The sequence below is a fragment of the Pelophylax lessonae genome (genome assembly GCF_965119305.1).
Source record: "Pelophylax lessonae genome assembly, chromosome: 12".
NCBI classification, from domain to species: Eukaryota; Metazoa; Chordata; class Amphibia; order Anura; family Ranidae; genus Pelophylax; species Pelophylax lessonae.
This window is the reverse complement of record NC_138779.1, coordinates 208,926,283-208,952,822: the sequence shown is the minus strand read 5'-3', so window position 1 is coordinate 208,952,822 and position 26,540 is coordinate 208,926,283. Positions and strand designations below refer to the sequence as shown.

The 26,540-nt window shown below is 40.0% G+C and overlaps 1 protein-coding gene across 1 annotated transcript; it reads right to left on the bottom strand.

Moving 5' to 3' along the window:
• Nucleotides 1–721: 721 nt before the first annotated feature.
• Nucleotides 722–14,202, bottom strand: LOC309569014 (protein RoBo-1-like; the record flags this gene model as incomplete). The annotated part of the gene is made up of 5 exons (XM_082274774.1): nt 722–915; nt 1,969–2,109; nt 4,348–4,494; nt 8,296–8,412; nt 14,154–14,202. The coding sequence occupies 5 exons, from the start codon at nt 14,200–14,202 to the stop codon at nt 722–724; spliced, it is 648 nt and encodes a 215-aa protein (XP_082130900.1).
• Nucleotides 14,203–26,540: the final 12,338 nt, after the last annotated feature.

The following is a 26,540-nucleotide window of genomic DNA, read 5'->3' as shown; positions in this document are numbered from 1 at the left end:
AGGAGGAACCATGGAAAACTAGACTTACAAACCCAATCCTCTGCTCCTCTGCCCTGCTAGACTGGTCCTCGGAGCATCCTCTCCCCAATGCTCCACTGGTCTAAGGTCTCAAAGTCATCAAGACTAACACAGGATCCATAGCTCTGCATTGGATGTGAGGCAGCCAGCAAAGGGATAGTTCACCACCAGAGCATGGGAGAGCGTTGTCCCCAGGGGAGCAGAGGATCAGGTAAGTAAAAGGGCTTTTACACTCTCCCTAAATTGTCTTTGAAGTTCTCGTAGGTTATTGTCATTAGGTGACCTTGAGGACCTAACTACAGTATATGATAATTAAAAACTGTATATAGTTATTACAAATCCTTCAAATTATATCCAACGCCAAAACATTTTTTTGGGATAAATTATAGAATGTTTAAAACCCTTTTCATTTGTTTTACTTCATTGGGAAGATTTCCCTAACTTCTTGTCCCTAAGCAGAAAAATAAGTCACTGGAAGATTTCCTCTCTATCTTTGTTCCAAAGGCAGTGGTAAGGTCATGAATATCTTGGGGACCAGGTCACCAGGATGAAATAAGAGAGGGAATGTCCTCAGTGGGAAAACAAGGCAATAAAAACCTTAACCCCATCCAAAACTAAAAAAAAAAAATATTTTTTGGCTTTTAATTTGCTTAAAGATTTTATGAAACTAATCAACAGTTATGACTTTCTTGTTTTTCTTATTTTAGAGCAGCAGTTTGGTCAGCAAGGCTACAGTTACAAAGTAGATGAGTCCGTTGTACAGGCCGGCGGCTCCATCGCTGCAGTACATCTTCATGTCAACGTTTAAACCACTGAGAGAAGACTTCTGGTTGCCCAGTATATCACAGAAGCTTCCAGTGGTGCAGCCACGGGTAGCATCCTTCAGATTGATTGTTCCTGTTGGAATGTGTGGAGGGAAATAAAAACACCACATTTAGTTAATATGATACTTGATATCAGTTCATACACTGGTAATTAAAGGGGATGTCAAGGTTGAGTGTTTATCTAGCTTTTTATAGTATTGGTCTATATTACACATTGGAAGGATCTATCCTGACTATTTGTCCTGGTGACCATTGGTGGATTTACCCTGTTTGTTCTGGGGTCCATATGATAGGGGTCCATGCTAACTATTTGTCTTGGTGATCATTGGGGGCATCTACCCTAACTGTTCTTTTGACCATTGGGTGGGGGGTCTACCTTGAATGTTTGTTCTTGGGACCATTGGGTGGGGGGGGTCTACACTGACTATTCATTTTGGGCTTGGTTCACATTTGTCACGGTTTCAGTGTTTGTCTGGGAATTGGAAGTGCAGGGGAATTTCTCTTAACGGGCAAAGGGAGCAATTCCAAAACTTCTCTATTCTATCCAAAAAATGAAAAAAAGGAGTAACACATATAATATATATTTATACTATATATTTATATATACAGTATATAAGATGTGCATGGTCCAAATATGGCTATGTTGCCATAAAAGGACAACGATGACACAAGCATCTGGCCACTTTGTTACATGCAGCTGCGGGGGGAGGGAATTCCAAGGCTGAAGCTAATTGAGATGGCAGCCTTCTTTAATGTGGCAGTTTGCCATACTAAGTTTCACTCATTCCCTATTAGGGTGAACTACAGAAGCAGATTAGGATAAGGTCATGGTAATAAGGGAATATGTGTATGTCTTGATCCCAAATTAATGGAGTTTTGGACAAGTCCACCAAGCATGGACAACTGTCTAAAGATCGCTGTACCCTCTAAAACATAAACACAATGCATTTGAAACATATTTAGGTAGGAGTTGGTACTTTTACCTAAGGATTACTTTATGTCTGTAAATGTTATACTGTTGATTACAAAGCATTGTACTAGAATGGTAAGATGTTATCAATTTAAGCATGTGAAGACATACAGTAGGCTCTAGGGAATTGTCCAGGTTCACTGTTATGTAACGTACCAGTTAGTGTTCTAGCCATACGTCCACATTTGGTCTGATCCCCGGTGCATTCTATTTTATCCTTGGTATAACAGTAGTCAGATTTATCGGAATAGCAGGTTCGACATGTCAGCCCATTCTTTATTAAGCTCACAACTGGTACTGAAGTAAAGCAAATGGTGATAAGCACTTGAGCAATATTGTACATGAAAATGTAGTCAACAATATCAATGCTATCCTATAGACAAAGCGTGTCTCTTCTGCATTCATAATCCTGCCTGTTTGCCCATTTTTGTTTTGTTCCACTTTAAGACCTACTTTGACCACTTCCAGCCCAAGGCCGTCATATAATGTCCTGGGCTTTGAGTGGAGATATCTGAATGATGGGTGCAGCTGCAGGCATCATTCAGATATCATCATTTCCAGCCGGCGATTCACTGCACCGTAAGAAAAATCATAGCGGCAACCACTTGATCGTTCTTACAGGCGGCGTCCTCCCTCCCGCCACCCTTTGGTGCTTCTACCAGCTCGCCCATGCGATCGGCGAGCTAGAGAAGGAATCCGCTGGCGGCGTAAGTTCACCATAGAGAATACAGAGGACCAGATAGTCGTGAGTAAGTTTGCTAGAGAGGTACCCAGCAAATGTTCACATGTACATTGTACTCCTTGACACCTTGTATTGCTTCTACACAATTCTTGATATGTTTTTTTTTTTTTTTATAAATTTTTTTTATAAATTTGAATATGTAACCCTTCTGTCACATTTTCTCTTGGGAAACACCCTGTATGTCTTTATTTCCAAAATTTTAAAAAAAAGCTATTGAAATGAAAAATGTCATCCTCTCCCACACTGGATCGTATGCCACCTTGGCACAGCTGCTTTGTGAAGAGCCAACAGCCTATGTGCCAAGTGGCCGGATGAGTACAATCACTCACAGTGCACAACAAACAGGAGTATAATTCCCTATACCAGTCATCCAAAGAGTGAGGAATCAGATTCCTGGAGCATGTAAGCATGTAAGTCCACTCTAGCACACACAACTTGTGACTTTACGATCTAAGTGGACTGGTGTGTCAAGCTGGCTGTGTGGTCAGGCACAAGATACGATCACAGACAGCTCTAATGTAACAGTTAAGGCATTTAATAGGTGAGGCACCTAGATCTGGATTTGGTAGTCATGTAAGTCCAGCCACGCATACATAATTAACCACAAATTTTATGGCTCATGTGAAGTTAAAGTGGAAGTAAAGTCTGCTTTGTGATTTTTACCTACACTACAGGTAAGCCTATAATAAAGCTTATCTGTAAGTAAAATGAATACCTCCTAAACGTACACTGTTTAGGAGATATTTGCTCTTTTGGCAGCCTGTGACGTCACCGTTGCATGTGCTCTGAAGGAGCGGCTTACCCGTGCCTTTCCTTTAGGGCACTGTGCCATAGTCGTGCCTCCCACACGCAAGCACGGGAGTGACGTCTTCGTGGTTCTGCCATTTAAGCTGCCAGAGCCTGCAAACCCTGACCCCGGGTGAAGATGGAAGCCCTGTCAATAGTGAGACCTGTCAGTGGTGTCTAAGGTAAGTATTTCATAATGTTCTAGTATGCAATGCTGCTGCTGCTGCCCCTGGGATATGACTAGTGAGACAAGAAACTGCAGTCTGGGCCTCAGCAGGTGCTGGACTGACAGCCTGGGGAAGATTGCTAGAGGATATTATGCTGGAGGGCATCATCCTGGAGTCCTGTCCTGCAGATTGATCTTTTGTTTCTCTCATTGAGGAACTACCTGTGGGTTCTGGGTGGCAGAAAGTTCCTAGGACATTGTAAGTAAAGACTTTGCTGTGGACTCTTGACTGTGCAAGTTGTAGAAGGGAATTAAATGCCGAAGGCTGCTCTGTTGACTGGGACTGCTCCTATAGAGTCCTAGATATAAAGTAATGGCCACCCCCTAGTTACCTCCAGGAGAGGCTATTTAGAGAAGATTAGTGAGAAGTTGTCATTTATGCTATCTTTTGGAGTAACCTGACCCCTGAACCCTTTCTCCTGTTCCATGTTATTCAGCAATAAATTCTAAAAAAGACATCCCCTAGACTGAGCCTGTACTATGGGTGTGCATGGAACTGTGTAGCCAATGTACTAGCAAGGGAGACCTAAGTCATATAAGGCGGCCCCTCCAGGGGTGAGCACTACACAGCCTGGGCCAGCCACTAACTCAGTAAATCAGGACTAACACGACCTGCTTACATGCTTGTTGGCCCCTATGACCATTTTTTCTTCTTAGTTCCCTTGAAGAACTGAATCACAAACGAGACAGAGGGAAGGTCGGAAAGAGAGCGATAGACTTTTTGTAATTTTGTTGTCGCCAAGTCTTTACTGATTCAGAAAAGGGCTCATTATATACTTACATTTCGGTGTAGGTGGATCGCAGTTATCAGTGGAACAGCATGAAGTTCCCGTCAAGATGTTACCATAACCGAAGTTCAGGCTTCCAGTGATGTTACACTGATTCCATGTTCCACATGACATGGAATACTCTGGGGTTATTGTAGTTCCTGCATGTTCAAAAGGACACAGTATTACATCTTGGTAGATATCAACCACATGTGAAACAATATCACTGCATTGTAGAGCAGCCTAACATAATGTAGGATGTTTGGTTTTTAAATTTTTTCCATGGCCATCACTGAGCAACAAGCAGTGTAAGCTTTCCTATTTTTGATTCCTTCGATTTAGCGCCTATTCAGACTGGCGCGACACGACTTGCTGGGGCGACCTGTGAAGTCGCGGTGCACAGCGTGCACCGCGACCTCGGCGCAACTTGCAGGGACTTCATATAATTGAAGTCAATGCCAGTCGCCTCCAGGACGCCCCAAAGTTGTACAGGACCCTTTTTCTAAGTCGGAGCGACTTGTGTCGCTCCTATTAGAACGGGTCCTGTGCTATTCAATGGAGAGCGACCGACTGCGACTTGTCAGGCGACCAAGTCGCCTGACAAGTCGCGCTAGTGTGAATGGACCCTTAAACCCCAATTAAAATTTCATTTTTTTGTAAAGTATTAAACACAAAACCAGCCCTACAGTTATACCCTTGTCCCGGCAATGGGCCAGTAGCACATATCCTGTCTTGGGGTGATTCCGCTCTGGATGGAGGAGCAATTGAGACACCTTTGGACAGGAGCATTGCCAGTGAAACCACAAAACAAGACCGAGGGTGCACCGGCCTAGTGCATTATCCTCAAAATATACCTTTATTTCATAAAAAGATGGTAAGTATTATACTCAGATGCTGACAGATACATCAAAGCTTATCATATAAAAACAGCAACTTCCAGTCCACGATACACTAGTCTGGAGATGCTATCTGTCTTGTTTTGTGGTATCAGTGTTTGCAGACTTCCCCAGTCTTATTAGGGTAGCAAGGCGAGTCATATCCGGGATGGAAATATAGTCAACTGTTATCTCTGGGCCCACTCTCAAGCGTAGGAGATTTGGTGTTTGTTATCTACTTGCCATTGACAGTCTCGAGGGGGAAGTGTTAGATGCCCTGATAAACAGATTTAGATGGACTTGACTAATAAATTGAAGCCACATTCCAGATAATATTTTTAAAGCAGTTACAGTTACAACTGCTTTTTTTTTTTTTACATTTTGGGATAAAGGGTTGTTGTAACCACCCCTGTCAGTTGTAAATGTTTTGTCTCAATCCTTTTTATACTGGACAGATTGGTCTGTTAATGGAAGTTCAAAAATAATAGACTTACTGGCAGGAGACTGGCAATTATGGTTATGTTAACCGGTTGCCGACCGCCTCAAGTACATGGGTACGTCACTCGCCTGTCACTTGCTTGTGAGCCAATAGCGGGCAAGCGTGCGCCCGCCCCGGCTCGTTCCCTGGGAAGTCCGTGCGTGTGACCGGTGGACCCGATGTCCGCCGGTCACTCGCGATCGTCCGCCGCGAAGGAAGAAAGGCAGGCGGCTAATGTAAACAAGCCGCCTGTCATTCTCCCCTGTGTAGGAATAGTGATCATACGGTTCTACTATGTAGAACCGTTGATCACTGTTCCTATCAGTAGCCATGTCCAATCACAGTTAGAAGCACGCCCCTCGGGACACACTTAACCCCTCCCTGTCCAATACAGTTAACCCCTTCCCTGCCAGTGTCATTTTTGCAGTAACAGTGCATATATATAGCACTGATTACTGCAGTAATGTCACTGGTACCCCCAAAAGTGTTAAAAATGTCAGTCAAGGGTCCGATCTGTCCGCCGCAATGTCGCAGTACCGCAAAAAAATCGCAGATCGCCGCCATTACTCGTTAAAAAAAAAACACCAAAAATGACAAAAATCTTTCCCTTTGTTAGTAAACGCAATAACTTTTGCGCAAACCAATCAAAATACAATTTTTGCGATTTTTTTTTACCAAACATATGTAGCGTAAAACAATTTGGCCGAAAATGTTAAAAAATTTTGATTTTTACATTTTTTTGGGGGGGAATTTCATATAAAAAAAAGTGAAAAATATTGTTATTTTTGCAAAAATTACGCTCTTTTTTTGTTTATAGCGCAAGATCAAAAAATCGCACAGGTGATCAAATACCACCAAAAGAAAGCTCTGTTTGTGGGAAAAAAAGGACGTGAAATTCGTTTAGGTACAGCGTCGCACGACCGCGCAATTGTCCGTTAAAGTTACGCAGTGCCGAATCTAAAAAAAAACCCTGGTCGGAATGGGGGTAAAATCTTCCGGGGCTTAAGTGGTTAAGGTGATTTCAGCATGTTGGCAGGTGTAGAGCCCCTTAAGGTACCACACACATGGTGATGTCATGGGTGGAGTCTTGCCATTTTTATTATCTGCAGTAGGCTGGGACAGTTAGTTTGGGTATGTAGGCTTATGACCTGTGCTTAAGAGTGAGAGAGCCCTCTGCAGGGCTGAACTAGGTAGAGGCTTTAATGGAGGACTCAAGTGTGAGGAAGCAGAAGGATGAAGGTAGCTACATCTAAACCATCATTTAGCAGGTCTGTAGCTGAAAGTGGAGTAACCCTTCGGGGCTTGGGTCGAGAGAGACTTCTTAGGAGAGAGCCCCATTCTGGAGAACTCAAGAATGAGTAAAAGGAAATAGCCAGACTTCATGAGTTTGTTTAAGCTGCTGCCAAGTGCTCCACATGTATGCTGGGCTTTGTGGTTGGCTGAATTTGGGTGCAAAAGCATAATTCCCTACTCCCACTCCAGCCCTGCTACAACACTGCTCTACTTACTGAGGCTAAACCCTCCACCATTGTGTGCCCTGCTCCTTGCCATAAGCCTCCGCACAACATTCCCAGCCATAGACCTTTTTATCCTGAAGAAGGAATGTCCACACAATAAATACATTTCATGCAATTTACTTGTTGCTGTTCAGGAAATGGCATTACAGTCACATCACAAGGACATACTTACTGGAGTCAATTGACATACAAAGTCAATTACATATAGTGGATGGTCTGCACTAGTCACTGGTGAAAGCATGCACAACACTTAACCAGCCATCTCCCTACAATCTCTCCTCTTCCCAGAGTCATTAGTGCTCCCCGTAGTCTCCTCCTTGCTAGGTACATGTCCCTGGAAAAGCAGTCTCACATAGGGATCTCCAGGAGGGCTAAAGGGCCTTTTGCAACTCACCCTAGCCCCTACTTTTATAAGAGACAGGATGGCTACAGCTGATTCCTCCTATGTACAGGTCGACTCCACCTGGCCACTTGCCCTGTCAAGGGCCTGCATGGGCTGCTTACATCCTCACAGGTATGGGGTGTTTGGCTCTCATGCTCCAAGAGACCAAATGCTCCTCCCTACATGACTTTTATATGGGTGCTGACTCACCCCTGAGATCACTGCAGGGGGACTCTGCCTAAACGGGCCTAGCACCTAATGACACTGTCTGCTGTATCCAAACACTATTCTGGTACAGAACCACCTAGTGGCAAAGTAGCTAACTGCACCTGCCTGCACACACTACAGAGACTACTCTTCAGAGAGTTGTGTTATGGAGGAATTGTGTTCTGCACTATAAAGACACTGTTCTGGAGGATCAAAGCAACCGCCTCAGACAGGAATATGTTAGAAGGTGGGCCTTAGGCCAAGAGAGTGGGAGACATGATATGGTGGAGTTCCTCCCTAAAGACAGGTATGTGAGTCTCCTATCTGGAGAGGCAGTGGGGCGGGGCCTGGGCCAGCTTGATGGGAACCACTGTCTATTCCAGCTCTCTTACAAGCAGCCATTTGCTCTGAGCCCATAGGGGTTCCCGTGTATGCAGTAATAGGGAAAGATATGGATGGGCAATAGGGACAAAAAAAAAAGTATACGCCAGTGACAAACTTACCCACAGTGACTTCAGTTAAGGCGGCAACACAAATTTGATCATTTGCGCATGACACGGTTGGTTCCTTACAGGGTTCTGTTGCAAAATGCCAACAATTTTTGCATACGATTGAATAACCTGTAAAGTAAAATGCAAAGAATTGTAAAGAGGAACCCCAGGCTACCTAATAAATGCACAGATGACATGCATACTGTATGTGAAAATGTATCAATTCTGATGTACTGCCTATCTAATTTCTTGAGGCCCAAAAATGTAAGGAGTACAGATACCCCCCAAATGACCCCTCTTTTGGAATGCAGTGTTGAAATCCAAAGTATTTAGTAAAAGACATGGCAAGTTTTTTGAAGTTGTAATTTTTTGTAATAATTTTATGGAAAATGAAGATTTTGGATTTTTTTATTTTTTTTTATATACTGTCAACAGTGCAGTACAGCGTCATCCTATAACTAGTATGGCAGTTCTCACTATTGACTGGTGACAGTATGAAAATTCAGAATGAAAATTCTATTTTTTAAAATGTATTTATTTTTTATTATTTTTTTTGTTTTATTTTTTTTTTCACAATTATTTTTTAACACACTTTGCCGGGAGCAGTTTATTGTTACCATAGTAACATTGTACTACTCTGGGTAAGGGATCAGGATTTTTTTTTTTTTTTACACATTATGTTTGCTTATAGCAATGAATTTCAATGCTATATGCAAGCATTTTGCTGAATGAAATTGATTCATTCAGTTTTTTTTTCAGTTATTTATTTAGTTTAACAGTGGCAGAATTGGAACAAGACAGCTTTACTATTGGAAGAAAGTCACAATAAAAATGATCAATAATATTGTCTTTACAGAAATACAAAGTGCTCACTGCACATAAAGTGAGAAAGGTGACCGGGATAGCCACAGCCTAGCAGATAAGGATCAGACAAAAATTGTTTCAGTTTTTTGTTCAGTTTGTGATTGGCCACAGCTGATCACATGGCACAGATGGGCTCTGATTGGCCATTGGATAAGATTAGCCATTAGCCAATCACAGCTAGCAACGCAATTGTACACAATGAATGGCTTGAAAGAAAGCCTTCCCATGTTTACAACTGTCATGTGACCTGCTGTTTTTGGTTAAGCCCCGTACACACGTACCGATCGTCGGCCGAACGATCGGCCGTCTTTTGTCCAGGGCTGTCGTGTCTGTTGAAAACTGCAAAAGACTGCACACAAATTTTGTCGGCCAGCAACAGCCGACTGCAGAAGTGATGTCATGTGATGGTTAACTTTCCTTGTCTTTTTTCTTTTCTGAGCATGTCCAGTCTTGCAAATCTGTTGTCTGTCGGCCGAATTCTGTACTGACCGGCGAACAATCGGCCGTTCTGGTGTCGGCATGCAAAAATTTAAATGCTTGCATGACAGATTCTGTTCGGCCGAAAGTGCGCTGTCGGCTGTCGGAAGCATCATACATACAAGCCTACAACGTAAATCCCAGATATGCATTCTGTTGCGAGTTCACTATACTCCAGCTAAACTAGCCAGGTTGTGTGTGCGGGATGACCCCACTTGCACTCATTGAATAAGGGATCATGGTGACCTGATATGCCTTCTGTGGCAAAGCCCAAAGCTACATGTCTACTGGAGGGGGGTAATAGGTGTTAATAATCGGGTCTTTCAAGTCCAGATTTGAGAAGACCCTAAACAATGTCTGTTGGGTATAATAGATGACATTCCCACTGATGTTTCAAGCAAGCCATAGCTAGAGCTCTTTTTCAGGCTCTGAAACTAATTTTGAGACACTGGAAATCTAAAAAGCCCCCTATGGTGAAGGAATGGATTACTTAAATAGGTAACACCATAAGATTAGAGACATACATTTCCCTTGTCTGGGAAATTTGACAAGCTTTGGTCAACCTGGTTAAGTGTGCCAGGCTTAGCCCATGATAGATTGTCTATTGTTTTGATTAGGGCACTGTAAAATAACTGCAGACACTGAGGACCCTGCAGTAGGGATCGATCAATTTTCGGCAAAGCCGATATATAGAGGGCCGATCTGCACTTTCCCTGATATATCGGAATCAGCTACCAAGGTGAACGATATTTCCAATATTTCGGGAAAGTGCTTGTACCAGAGTGATGCCTGCAGATAGAGGCATCACCCCGGTACCGGTGTCCATAGCCGACGGGTGGCTGTCTTGTAATGACAACCGATGCGGCTGAGAATCTTGACCCTATATAGGTTTCATCATAAATGTGTTTATAAAAGTATTATGTGGGAATCAGTAAATATCACATTATCCTTATATATATATTTATTACAGATGCAGTGAGCAGCACTACAGCATTGTTTCATTTATTCATTAAATCAAGCCATCCCACAGGCTACATATATAAAGAGAAAAGTCCACAGGGATTGCTGCACAAAAAATGTTCTTTTATTGGAAAAACATCCAAGAAGTACATACCAGTACAATTGCAGAGTATTTCATCAAGTAACAGTTTAGGGCTAGTGAGATGACGCCCTTCCTCAAACGGAAATACATCTAAATCCTCAAACACATACAAAGACTTATATATGCTTAATATCAATTAGGAATCCTCCAAGTCATCAATCATTAATTAATTCAAAATAGGTGTCTCCAATTAGTCATTAAGAAGACTGAGATAAGGTTACAAGTGTTGGATCCTTCTCCCAATACAATTAGTAATGTCCAGTTTATTCCTTCCTATTAATAAAAAAAAAATATATATATATATATATATATATATATATATATATATATATATGTATGTATATATATATATATATATATATATTTTTTTTATTAATAGGAAGGAATAAACTGGACATTACTAATTGTATATACTAATTGTACTAATTGTATATATTGTACACACATATATATGTATACACATATTATATATATATATATATATATATATATATATATATATATATATATATATATATATATATATATATATATATATATTTATATATATAGATATATATATATATATATAGATATATATATATATATATATATATATATATATATATATATATATTGTATATAGATATATACATATATATTTTTGTGTATAAGCCACTGTCTCCAGTGTGGCCCCCTATTTTATTAAGACCACCCCAAAGATATACTGTGCTTATATCCTTCTCTCCCCCACTCCAGGCACCTCTGTACACTCTCACCTTCAGGACTTCTCAGAAGCCTCTCACTTTTGGGGTGGCCAATAAATTAGGGACAGTCTGTAAAAATATATTCTGACTGTCTGCAATGTCTGGGTTTTTTTTATATATATATATATATATGTCCTTAAAAAAATATCATGTTTTTATAGGCATGCACTACTTTCATGCTGACCCCAGCAACCAGGTCCCACCACATAAATGTGTCTTCTCTGGAGCTTCCTTCCATACATCGTTGGGCAAAACCTTTAAGCGCACCTTAAAAACTCACTTCTTCAGGCACCCATACCATTTGACAGAATATATTGTGTATAGAGCCACATAAAATTATTATTTCTTTCCATAAATATGCAGAGATGGAAAAGATTTTGGCTTTACAGAATATTTTTCTACGTGAGCTTTTGTTTTTGGCGATCATGTTTTTAAAATTTGGACCAGAAAACAAATTCCCCTAGAGGGTGGTACTTTGAATGGCAATGACCAGGACTTGAGTAGTAATTGTATTTAAGTAATTTTATTAACAAATATTATACAAAAATATATTACAAAAAAGCATGATATGATGGACGAACACATTAAGTGGCCATAAGTTACGTCTCGAGAGCTGGAAGTGGCTGAGATTTCCAAAGGAGACCACTTTTTTTTTTTATATTTTAAAATTTAGTTCAAAGGACGATGTAGTGCAAACACCAAAAATTATAAATAAAATCAATAAGCAATACAAAAATAGCCCAGAAAAAAAACTGTTCATAAAAATATCCCAATTTTCTTTAGTCTCCAATATGTGCTCATTCTTCCCAACTCTTCAATTGCTTCTTATACTTTAGCTATTATATGCACTCACCTCCTACTTATTATTATTGAAGTCATTAACACATGTGAACAGTTTGGAAATGGCCCTTACTGTTCCAACATGACTGCACACCAGTGCACAAAGCAAGGTCCATAAAGACATAGATGAGCGAGTTTGGGGTGGAGGAACTTGACTGGCCTGCACAGAGTTCTGACCTCAACCCGATAGAACACCTTTGAGATGAATTAGAGCGGAGATTGCTAGCCGGGCCTTCTCGCCACAAATCCGCTTTTGGAAGAATGGTCAAACATTCCCATAGACGCACTCAAAAACCTTGTGGACAGCCTTCACAAAAAGTTGAAGCTGTTATAGCTGCAAAAAGTGGGCCAACTCAATATTGAACCCTACGGACTAAGACTGGGATGCCATTAAAGTTTTTGTGCGTGTAAAAGGCAGGTGTCCCAATACTTTTGACAAAAATATACATGAAGGTCTCATAGGCTTACGGGGTTCACTCCATGCTCTCTGCTCTCCCCTGTTTCCCCTTCTTTACCTTCTCAACTCAAAACTGTAAAACTATATTTGTCCAGCCACGTGCATATAGCAATGGACCTCATAGTGTATAGATCTCAAAATACTTTTTATTAAATGTTGTGGGCTGCTTAAATGAATGTGAGTTGAATGTTTTTGGTCATTTTTCATCTCTCTACTATCAGAGTACAGTAGATATTTTTTATTTTTTATTTGTATATATGTATGTATATATATACACTGGAGAGAGTGAGATTGTGACTACGGGAAGACTTGTGGACACGCTGAGTGTGGTGGAGGTTCTGGTTGGAGTTTACAAACACATGCATTAATGACCTTCATATAAATAAGGTCCACGTTAGGAGGTGAGCGCATATAATAGCTAAAGTATAAGAAGCAATGGAAGAGTTTAGAAGATTGAGCACAGATTGGAGACTAAAAAAAATTGGGATAATTTTATGGACAGTTTTTCTGGACTAATTTTGTGTTGTTTATAGATTATATTATTCATTTTTGTTTTTGCGCCGCCATCGTCCTTTCAACTAAATGCACTAGTGATCGACAGATATCCTTTTTTTAGTGCCGATACCGATATTTTGGTCATCAGATATCGGTATCGGCCGATATTTTCGGACATTTAAATTTTTTTCTTTTTTGACACAGGTACTGTGGTACTCCTCTGCACTTAAAAGCATTCAAAACGCCAAGTTTGGCTGTTTTGAATTCTGTCATGCTTTTGAATTTGCCGCCGAGTACCCGGAAGTGATGTCATGACATCACTTCCGTTCTTTTTACATGGAGACCCGACAAGAGCCGGCTTTGATCGGGTCTTCTCTTCGGCGGCCATGAAGTTAGGATGCCCGGGTCTCCTGGTGAGATGGGAGACCCGGGCGAGCAGTGAAAGCGGCGGGAGGGGGGGACGTCCCCTCTGGCTCCTTGTTATGACAGCCGAGCAGCTTCTCAGCCGCATCGGTTGTCATTACAAGACAGCCGACCATCGACTATGGACGCCGGTACCGGGGTGATGTCCCTAGCTGTAGGTATCACTCCAGTACAGCACGTTCCAAAATATCTGCAATATCGGTAACCTCCGGGGCCGATTCCGATATATCGGGGAAAGTGCATATTGGCCCTCCAAATATATCGACATTGCCGATAATCGGTCGATCCCTAATATGCACACATGGTGTAGTGAAAAACACTTTTGATGTTTAGCTGCAATTACCCACAAAGAGAATTTACACATTTATGTAAGAGGTGACACAGCGCTGGTTGTACACATCTATAAAATTTACAGGGGTCAGTGAAAGCCTAATTGTATTTCAGAAAATTAAAAAAAGTAATTTACCTTTCGAAGAGAAAGCGGAGAGCACAATCAGGATTCCCAAAAGCTTCATCTCGCCGGGTTCACTGAAGGTACGGATGTGGAAGTCAGAGGTAAACACTGTATGGGCCGTCCTGTATTTATAGCACCCAGGTTACAGAGGCAGGACCAGACCATCAGATAAAGAGGTAATCATCTGTATATGGAAAGAACAAAGTGTAAAGAATTCCGATTGCAACAAAAGTTTCTAAATTTAGAAACATATATATATATATATATATATATATACTTCTTATCCTCCAAATAGACAGAATCATTTTAGCATCTTTGTCTCTCTGATCGCTGTATTTTCTGTAATCTCTGACTAATATAAGAAATATAACATAATAGCAAATTTTGAGAAATTGTATGCACTTTTTCAAAGAAATGTTGCTATCCCGTATTTCAAAAAAGTTCAAATTTTTTTCAAACCATTATATTAATTACAACACTATTTTATATTGACTTTAATAAACATGAAACATATTTTAAAAAAAGCTGACAGCTATCTTACATGACAAATTAAGAAGATGAAAAAAAGAACAGGCGCCCGTGGATATCCAATTATTTTGGGGGTGATTTTGTTGAGATGCTTTGGACGATTTAAACCTCCACTGTCTGTTTGTTGGAGATTCCCTTCATGTGTATGTTAGTATGGGGGAACTGCATGCTGTTTGTTTTGTATTGTCCCCTATGTGATTTTGCACAGTGACCAAAACTGCTTCTCCGGGACCACACCTGTGGAACTGCAGATAGTTTGGGAGGCCTCACACAGCGTCATTTAAGGCCCAATCCCTAGAGGAGTTCTGCTCTGCAGTGGGCCCACATTTAGGGATCCATCTGCTTGGTAGGGTGCACCAAATGTGAGGTCACCTCCCTTTTGGAACCTCCATCATCACCAACCACCACTGTTCCTTCTCCCGAGGTGTCTGCTACTCCTTCCCATTACTTTACACTCTTCATCAGTGGAGGATTAACTTAAAAGTTGACACTTCCCTCCCCAGTTCACATATACAGTGTAGAAGCACACTCTCTCACTCTTTATTAGAAATCAATCCAGACCTTTTTATTAAGCAGAACTTTTTTATCTGAAGTCATTCAGTTGTACATTCCGTTCTTTAGTAGCTTGCATAGGAACACATTAAAGTGATTGCAAAACTTCACATTTTTTTTTTTTTAAATAAACATGTTATACTTACCTGCTATGTGCAATGGTTTTGAAAGGAGCATCTCCAATCCTCCTCTTCTCGGGTGGCCCTGGCGTTATCTGCTTCTCCCCCCTGCCAAGTGCACCCCATAGCAAGTCGCTGCTATGGGGTCACTCATGTGGGCTCTCTCTTGAGCCAGCTCTGTGTGTCCATTGACACACAGAGCACAGTTTGGCCTCGCCCCCGAGGTTCCATTGGTTGGTTATGAGTAAGCGATCTCCAGTATCGTGAAACGCGTCAACCTGTTGCATTTCCCTGTGATGTACTGTCTGCACTTTATTCATGGTGAGGAATAAATGCTTCAATGTTTTCATTAAGTTCCTGAATGCGGTCATTTTTTCTTTTTGACTGTGAGAATTAAACTGTCTATGGCCAGCTTTAGGTTAACACAAAGCAATTAAAGATAAATAAGGGGAATATAAAAAATAAGACTAACTATTCAGATTCCAACATACCCCCAAGTGTGACTGGTTCTCAAAATATCCACAAATATGAATAATCAAGTTAAGATAATTTTTTGACAAACCAGTTTTTGACACAAAATTGGCAAGTCTTTCTCTAATTTCTTAAAGGAAAATAGAAAAGGTAACATAAGCAGACACCCAATGTTAAATTTCCAAATGTTGCTACTTTATCGTCTGTTTTACTTATCTTCTGTTTTACTTTTATCTATCTAGTAACCCCAAAACAAAATACAACACAAATGTGATAAAAGAAAAAAAGTAAAACAAATGATCTCTTTTGTATCATAATCATAGTTGTATAAAAAAAAAAAATCAAAGAATTATTTAAAAAATAGAAACCTTCCTTCATGCGCTTCTCCCCGGCCTCAACCTTTCCAAATTCACATTAGCAGGCATAACTGACGTGGCTCAGCTTTACCAGGGGGACATGATCAAACCATTTTCAGTCCTACAACAGGAATTCCAACTGCCTATCCAGGCTACCCTACCGTACAATAGCATCTCCAGTTTCTTACATAAATTTCCCCCTCCCAAGCTACAACTACCTCCAATGATTTGGCAGTTCCTCTCTAGCCCTTGCAATCATGTGAAAGGTATATCCCTGTTCTATAACTCCCTTGCCCAGAAAACTACCTTCTGTAAAACACCGCACATGTTCAAGTGGGAAACCGACCTCAAAATCACTCCCACGGAAACACAGTGGAAATTGGCTCTTCGTGCATCCTATAAGTTGACCCAGTGTGTTTCCCATTGGGAACAGGCGCAAAAACTCCTTACACGCTGGTACCTGACACCTTACAGTTTATCTAGAATATACGAATCTCAAAGCCCCTTATGTTGGAGACCAAGTTGGAACGATTCTTCATGTCTTTTGGTTATGCAAGGGCTTGACCAGTTTTTGGGGTAAGGTGTTTGAGATTATTTCTGCTGTTACTGGTATTTTGACACAACCTGATCCTGCTTTGGCTCTTCTCAACCTGGGACTCAATCTAATTCCGCCCCATATGAGAACGGTCGTGGTCCATATATTGATAGCGGCTAGAACCGTTATTGCTCGTTATTGGAAACAATCTATTGTTCCCTCCCATCTGGAGGTCGTTAAACAGGATAACTCTCAATACTCCCTGGAAAAGGCTTACGCCTTTTCACTTCTTCGTGGTCCAAAGTTCCACAAAGACTGGTCAATGTGGTCACAAACAAAGTCATTACTATGTTCCATCCTGTTGAAAACTCTAATATTGTTTTATGCTCTTGGTTCCGATTTACGTTTTGGCATTTGTTGTTGTTGTTATACACTACTACTTTGTAACGTGGCATTTTCTACAATAATGTCTTTGTATGTTTGTTCCCTGTTGTATGTAAAATTATTCAATAAAAATATTGAAAGGTAAAAAATAGAAACCTCATAAATAGAAAAAAAAATTAAATTTTGACCTTTACTCTTTCTTTTTTTGTGTATTTTGGAGTTATTTGAAGTTCACGTCCAAAAAGCAATAGACATATTTGAAGAGATGAAAAAATTAAGTGTAGAAACCCCTAGACGGGTGCGCACAGGGAACAATTTCCAATCAAAGTGATTAGTGCTCACGTGTTAAATAAATTTAGTGAGTGAATTAAATAGATGAACTTAACCTATGATAGGTATTTTGTATGAGCTGCTTGTCCACACAACAATGTGGTTGTGAAATAGTGAATTTTAGTGGGGACCGCGCTCCAATACTAAATAATAAATAAATAAATAAATTGGTGCGTGATGATATATCAATTGATGATTCTATGTGTCTCCATTCATTAATAGTCAAATAAATATCTCATAAATAAATACAATAAAAATTCATATATCCAATATAAAAATTGTGCATAATCAATATACCAATAAATATTTATGAGTGATAGTATAAGTCCACAGTGATTTTAAATATAATATTGCAAAAATTGTCCAATTTGTTAATATCTAACCAAGTGAATGTAAGTGAATGTGATCTTGCTGTCACTTATCTATCACTTTAATCAAAGCACAAAGAGCACTTTGCAAATTGGACAATTCTTGCAATATTATATTTATAATCAATGTGGACTTATACTATATTTATTGGTTTATTGATTATGCACAATTTATATATTGGATATATGCATTTTTATTGTATTTATTTATGTATGAGATATTTATTTGATTATTAATGAATGAAGACACATAGAATCAGCAATTGATATATCATCATGCGCCAATTTTTTTTTTTTTATTTACATAAGTATTGGAGTGTGGTCCCCACTAAAATTCAACATTTGAAGAGATGGCACACGTTTTTGTTGCTTTTTTTTATGTATGTAAATGTAAAAAATAAGAATGAAATAATTAAATCTAGTAAAGGAAAATTGTCCGGGCTCATTCCTTTCCATCTATTATTGGTCTGTCCCTGGCTTAGGTGTTTGTAATGAGGGCATTCCCCATCCTGCAGTACATTCTGAGATCATGAGCTTATTCCATTAGGAATCTTTACAATCGTACTTTGCAGCTGAGCGGAATGCAATTTTTTCTACTTGCAATTTGTAAATAGGAAAGTTGCACCCGTTATCACTTGGACTTTGGCAATGCAGTGGAAATACAATGTGGGAGTCTTACAATGCACATGTAAGAGGTTTTCCAGGAAGTGTAATAAATCCGTAATAATCTACACTTAATTTACAACTAATACACTGTAGTTTTACTTTATCCATCATCTCATCTCCTACAGTTATTACCTTTTGTATCACTTGACCCTCCCTCTTAGATTGTAAGCTCTAACCAGCAAGGCGCTCTGATTCCTCTTGTATCAAATTGTATCGTAACTGTAATGTCTGCCTTCATTTTGTTTGCACAAACTGTTGGCACTATATAAATCCTCTATATTATTCATAAAGGCTTAATGTCCATGAGTACTATACTTTCACACTACCTGTATATGGCAAGGTCATTTGTTGGGTTCACACACTTTAAATTTCAATGCCAGCTATAACTTTGTTATTTTGTTTTGGAGTTGAGAAGGTTTAAAGCCTCCAATGGCTTTTTATGCTAAATTGTGTAAACCCAAGGTGCTGGATTTTCAACTATTGATCTTATAAATGGGATTAGTTTAATGTATAGAGCTTGCTAGTTCTGGTAAGGCTACCTCCATAAAGCAGGGTAAGCCCAATGCTGGCGTTACACCTGTAGAATTTTGTTTGACTGTTCAGACAAGAAAGTACAAAAATCGCTCGTCTGACCATTGGTGGTGCTTTCATGGACTTATTTTGAATGACTTTTCATTCGAGTAACATGCCAATGTCTCAATTTTCGTAGAAGTGACTATTCAGTGATGACTCTTCCACAAATTCAATGATTACAAATGTGTTCATACCTATTAGATTCTACAAAAAATTTCCATCCTTGTCCTTAATTTGGCCAAATCCAATTGTTGCATCGTCCCTTTTAGTTCTTAGATAATCAAAAAAATGTCCTAAAAACAAAAATTTCCTAATGAAGTTCTACAGGTGTAAGGGAACCTTAAGTGAAGGACCCAGAGTGAACATCTAAATGTAAACTATACAGAAATAAAAGCACCACACAAATGATCAAAAGTTCAAAAGAGTTTTATATTGATAGTGATATTTTAGGTAATTTTGAACATCCAACGGGTTTCAGTGGCTCAGACATCTCACCTTCATCAGGGCTCAGATAATATATGAACTTGATATGCAAGGACTCGAATGTGGGAATAATAGAAAAGGAGAATGAACTCAAATGGTAACCTTAGGTTATGGTAGCTCAGTGGCCTTTCACACAGCATAGGCTATTATACCTTCAATTAAAGCACTATTAAAGCCAAAAGCAAACATGCAACACTGGACATTTTTTTCTGCTGTTCCTAGAGGCATTTGGCCTTTTTTTCCTTCCTGTAAATGCCCCTGCATGTTAGCCTATGTGTCCTTGCCCACATATGCGTTTAGAGAAGTTTAGAGGCAGGGGCTTTTAGAGACTGGACAAAAAAAAACCCATAACCAGTGCATCTAAGAGCAGCAGAGTTTTGGGAGAAAAAAAATGCTTACCACACCTAAACACATCTAAATACACCTAAGGGCTAGGTGCTGTGAGCACTTGAGCATTGAATAATTTCCAGACAGGACTATCACAGACCATGGACTCTGCGGGTGATCCCCCGCTTGTTAATATGATAAGTTGGGCAGCTCCCACCCTTCATCCAGATCTGCAGCTCCTCCCGCCCCCTGCTCTGCTTATAGAATGACATCAGCAGCTGGGCGGGACTTACGGGAGAGGATACACAGGTTGATAACTGCATCTGCCCTGCCAAAGGTAGGACTGTGCAGGGGAGGCCAATATTTCGAGGGGTCACTGTGATGTTAGAAAGGAAATAGGGGAAGGGGCATGACTGCAAAGGGCACTGTGATAGAGGCATGTGATTGCTAGGGGTGCTGTAATGTAAAAGGGCACTGTGATATAAAGGGGACTGTACTGTAAAGGGGCAGTGTAATCATTACAGTACCTTTGCAGTGCATTCCTCTTTACATCACAGTGCCCCTTTACAGTGCAGTCCCCATTACATTAATTTAAAGGGGACTGCACCATAAAAGGACACTGTCATTTAAAGGGAAGCTGTGATGTGAAGGAGAATTGAGTACACTGTGGGACAGATTTAATGGGGGAACTGTGATGTATAGAGGGAGTATGGAACATTACACTGATATAAAGGGGGTACTATGCTGTAAAGGGGGGTTGTGGCATAAATGGATCTGAGGATTGACTATCCCCAACCCCTGACCCTAGAAAACTTGGCTGCAACTAAACTGGTCCCAGGTGCCAAAAAAGTTGGGGACCGCTGCTCTAAGGGGCAGGGGGAAAAATGGGGGAGAAGCCAAGGGAAAGACTCTTACAAGTGTATGCAGATCTAATAAAAAGGTTATAGTTTGGTTCAGAGTAATTAATGACAAGTCAATTCTCACACCCAGAAGTTCACAAGACGCCCCCCCCTAGAGATCAAGCAACCTATGACTTTAGCATTTAGGGAATATTGGTGTCCCCAGTACACAGAAGGTAATGGGACTCAATGCCTAATAAGGTTCTTTTGAAGTTTCCTCTACTGTGGGTTGTAGGATCCATGTGTATATAGATGTAAATTAGCTTTATCCAAAAAGTTGAGCCATGGGGGTAGCAGAGATGTCTCTGCTACCCCATCTACCCTTCTTTAAAAGTAAAACTCTTTCATAACTTTTGAAAAAGTTTTTTTGTTGTCTGTACTCTTTTTTTCAGATGACAGCTGCTTTCCCCAATTTCTTCTCATGGTTGCACAAGAATAGGAAGTGAAGGAAAATCTCCCAAAAGGGGTCACTGGCAGGATAACATTTTTTTTTTTAATACTGTAAATTGAAGTTATTCTCCAAATATGATCATTTTGACTTATGTCTACTTTAATGGAAAAGGACTTTACACTGTGATGGTTCACTAAACTATAAAAGCCAACCTACAATAGATAAGCTTATCATTTCCATTATTACTCATTTATATAACGCTCAACATTTTCCTTAAGGAAAATTTAATTATTCTTATCAGTTCTTAGCCTTAAATGAGCATTTTGTACACTCTAATGCCCCTCGGGTTGTCATACATCTTCACATACCTGTATTCTGCCAGTGGTCTGGGATTGGCACTCTAGAGTAACAGAATAATGCCAGATGTCCTTTAGCAGAAACTGTTCTTTTCTTTCAACCAAGTGAATTCGATTTACTTTTCTAAGCACCAAAAGAAGTGTTTTAGTTTGTCCCCAATCCATGTCACTGTTGCTTTTACTGGAAACCTTGGTCCACATGTAAATTTGCCAAAAATATAAATAAAAACGTGAAAAAAAAAAAAAAAAAGAATGAATATACTGAACACTTTAAATATATAATTTTAAGATACAGTTATCAGAATATACAGGTCCCTCTCAAAAAATTAGCATATTGTGATAAAGTTCATTATTTTCTGTAATGTACTGATAAACATTAGACTTTCATATATTTTAGATTCATTACACACAACTGAAGTAGTGCAAGCCTTTTATTGTTTTAATATTGATGATTTTGGCATACAGCTCATGAAAACCCAAAATTCCTGTCTCAAAAAATTAGCATATTTCATCCGACCAATAAAAGAAAAGTGTTTTTAATACAAAAAAAAAGTCAACCTTCAAATAATTATGTTCAGTTATGCACTCAATACTTGGTCGGGAATCCTTTTGCAGAAATGACTGCTTCAATGCGGCGTGGCATGGAGGCAATCAGCCTGTGGCACTGCTGAGGTGTTATGGAGGCCCAGGATGCTTCGATAGCGGCCTTGAGCTCATCCAGAGTGTTGGGTCTTGCGTCTCTCAACTTTCTCTTCACAACATCCCACAGATTTTCTATGGGGTTCAGGTCAGGAGAGTTGGCAGGCCAATTGAGCACAGTAATACCATGGTCAGTAAACCATTTACCAGTGGTTTTGGCACTGTGAGCAGGTGCCAGGTCGTGCTGAAAAATGAAATCTTCATCTCCATAAAGCTTTTCAGCAGATGGAAGCATGAAGTGCTCCAAAATCTCCTGATAGCTAGCTGCATTGACCCTGCCCTTGATAAAACACAGTGGACCAACACCAGCAGCTGACATGGCACCCCAGACCATCACTGACTGTGGGTACTTGACACTGGACTTCAGGCATTTCGGCATTTCCCTCTCCCCAGTCTTCCTCCAGACTCTGGCACCTTGATTTCCGAAATTACATGCAAAATTTGCTTTCATCCGAAAAAAGTACTTTGGACCACTGAGCAACAGTCCAGTGCTGCTTCTCTGTAGCCCAGGTCAGGCGCTTCTGCCGCTGTTTCTGGTTCAAAAGTGTCTTGACCTGGGGAATGCGGCCCCTGTAGCCCATTTCCTGCACACGCCTGTACACGGTGGCTCTAGATGTTTCTACTCCAGACTCAGTCCACTGCTTCCGCAGGTCCCCCAAGGTCTGGAATCGGTCCTTCTCCACAATCTTCCTCAGGGTCCGGTCCCCTCTTCTCGTTGTGCAGCGTTTTCTGCCACACTTTTTCCTTCCCACAGACTTCCCACTGAGGTGCCTTTATACAGCACTCTGGGAACAGCCTATTCGTTCAGAAATTTCTTCTGTGTCTTACCCTCTTGCTTGAGGGTGTCAATGATGGCCTTCTGGACAGCAGTCAGGTCGGCAGTCTTACCCATGATTGCGGTTTTGAGTAATGAACCAGGCTGGGAGTTTTTAAAAGCCTCAGGAATCTTTTGCAGGTGTTTAGAGTTAATTAGTTGATTCGGATGATTAGGTTAATAGCTCGTTTAGAGAACCTTTTCATGATATGCTAATTTTTTGAGATAGGAATTTTGTTTTTTCATGAGCTGTATGCCAAAATCATCAATATTAAAACAATAAAAGGCTTGCACTACTTCAGTTGTGTGTAATGAATCTAAAATATATGAAAGTCTAATGTTTATCAGTACATTACAGAAAATAATGAACTTTATCAAAATATGCTAATTTTTTGAGAGGGACCTGTATGTATTTCAGGTTTGTAGTCCCTTAGGTTTCATTTGCAGCCATAGTGAGTGTTGCAATAAATCTCTAGATCAGGTCATCGGCTTTGCACCAAAGCTATGTCTTACTCTATTGGTCCAGCTCTTGAGCTTTGGCTTTGGTTTAGTGTGGAATTGGTATGCATTCTATTCTTTTCTCTTTTTAAAGGAATTTTGATCTCAAATTTGAGATTTGAGCCCAAACCAATGTCATAAACAAAACATCATCATTAAATGGTATGTAAACCCAAACAATGAGCTCTGCTTATGTCATCCTGAGACAGGGAGTGGATCGTCATTTGAAAATAAAGGCAAAAAAAGCCCCAAAAAAAGTAGCCTTCCTTTATAGTGAAGAGGACCCTGGTGGAGACCAAAATACTTACATATCAATATACTTATTCTATTAGGACTTTCTTTTCAAAAAAATGTGTGGTAGATCACATGGTAAGAAACTGGCTCAGCCCACCAGTAGAACTGTGTGGGCAAACTCCTCCAAGGCTCTGGAAATGACATCAACAAATTGTTTTTGCTACATACTTGGTCCTGGCAAAAAAAGTGTCTAAATTTAAATTTGGGAAAGGAAGAAAAATGGCCTCAATGGGAAAGAGAGTCTTGTAAAAAAAAACTACAAAAAAAAAACTAGTAAAACTGTGTGGGGAAACTCCTGGTTGGGGAAACCCCCCAGAGGCTTGGGAAATGACATCACTGTTCACATGACACAGAGCTCTTTGGAGGTGGGGCTGCTAGTTGTATAACTGCTGAGTAAATCTGAATTACTGATCTACATATGGCTGTATGTATGCCCATAGTTTTTGGTTGCCTGGATCTGGGAGAACTAACAATGTGCAAAATAACAGCTCTTCGTGATATACAGTAAGGGTTGCCTGGCTTTATTCGTTTCTGTACTATATAGGGAATTTCTTGTAATATTTTACAAAATAATATGGTAAATCCTTCTGTGAGCATATTCCTAGTTAGCATGCTCCTTGATATTATTTCGCCCAGATAGTCCTATACACCCATGCAGATATTTCAAGAGCATCAGCGATCTCCTGTATTTCAACTGCCGCTGATCAATCAAGCTTACGTAGAAATGATGACATTGGTTTCGGTATATCAGTAGATAAATCAGATCTAGACAGTGGTTCTGGTGATGCTGCATTCAACAAAAAGTGGTGTTTGTAAAATCCGAGGGGGGAGGGGGGTTGGTGTGGGGTGGGTGGCGTTGAGGGGTTAATCTGGCAATTGATTTTTCACTTGTATAAAGTTCAATGAGAGTGCCAAGCAAGACGTCTGAGAGCCCAAAAACATTTCATATTGATATTGGACACGGAACATCCAATACGTTTTGTTTCATTTAAAGTATAGATTTTATTTATTACAGTCAATTAAGCGATTTGATAGTTTGAGCTCTAGAAAACCAGAATTTCAAGGAATTATTAATGTAGGTAGATGATTCCTAAGTGTAATTGTGCCAACATCCCTGGTAAGTATACAAAAAGTTATTTGGTTCCTCAGGCCAGTAAGTGGGACTTTAAGGCAATAAAAGAACGTATCAGCATGAATGCGATTTTAGATTTTATCGTAAAAAACACATGAATTACAACATGTTAGGTTCATAAATTGTATAGTGCAGGGTGGGTAAGAGACCCATCCGTGATAGTGCACGAAAGGTAAAGAAGTGACACTGTGAGTATTGGTGACTTTAGAAACACAAGAATCCTGCCATCCGTCGGTATTGGATGTTGCAGGGAGCGTCTCAATTCCAACGCGTTTCAGCTGCCTAAAGCGGCTATGCCTTTTTCAAGGTATCACCATATCTAAAATGATATTTAGACATTGTTAGTGTCATTATTGCACTAAATACTTGGTTGGTGTGATCTAGGTTAAATAAAAAGCTTACATTTCGTTTTTTGTACAGTTTCTCGGTCGTTATGTGTGGAAAATGCCCCTCTTTTTCCCAAGGTAGTCACAAGATCCCCACAGAGGAAAGGAGTAGCGGTGATACGGGCACTAGAAAGACCAAATTGCTGTTTCATAAATATCCATGACATACATTAATTCTTAACCACTTGGAGTTCTCAGGGATACTCACATGGTCCAGAGTAACTGGTTTCCTCATTCAGAGTCCCTGATGAAAGTGGTAGCTGTCCCTGGAAATATATATTTATTTTGTATATCCAAGGATTGTATATGGGTAAGAAACATAATTGGGCTTTTGACAGAAAGGTGTAATTACCTCCTCTGCGGAACCAAATAACTTTTTGTATTACAGTCAATTAAAATGCAATTGTTCCTAAAGTGTGTGTGAATATCCAACATTTTATTTTCTAATGGGGGCAGCCATAGGGACTGCCTAAGATGACATTTACACTCACTTTTATACACCAGAAAAAAAAAATATATACAGTATAAATTTGATATAGGTGTTAAAGCCAAACTCCAAGAAACTTGAAAATTCTTTCTAGCCTCACTCAACAGAGTAACTTATTTAGGTCCAGGGACCAATGAAAATTAGATTTACTAACCCAATCTTCTGCTTCTGCTAGACTGGTCTTTGTAATATCCTCTCCCCCATGCTCCATGGTGTTTAAGGTCATCAAGACCTACTAGGGTCCATAGCTCCCCACTGGATATAGGGCAGCCAGCCAAGTGACAGTCCACCACTAGAGCATGGGGGCCACTAGAGCATGGGGGAGGGTGGGGGGCGGAGGATGTCATTATGTGGCCTTGAGAAATATCATCAATTAAACCTAATTATATGATAATTTTATGCTATAGATATCACAGAGCCGTGAAATTATATTCAAAGCCAAAGCATTTTTTATATTGTGGATAAATTATAGAATGTTTAGAACCCTTTTTATTTTGGTACCTAATTGGGAAGATTTCCCTTACTTCTTGTCCCTGAGCAGAAAAAGAAGTCAAAGCAATATATTTTAAAAGTGCCGGAAGTTCCCTCTTGGATAGTTGAAACTGGCACAAGTGTTCCCACTGGAAGATTCTCCCTCTATCCTTGTTCAAATGGCAGCTGTAAAGTTTTGGAATTTTTGGGGATCAGGTCACGAGAGAGGAAATATCTCATGGAAATGTTTTTTTGGCTTTCAATTTGCTTTAAATCTTTA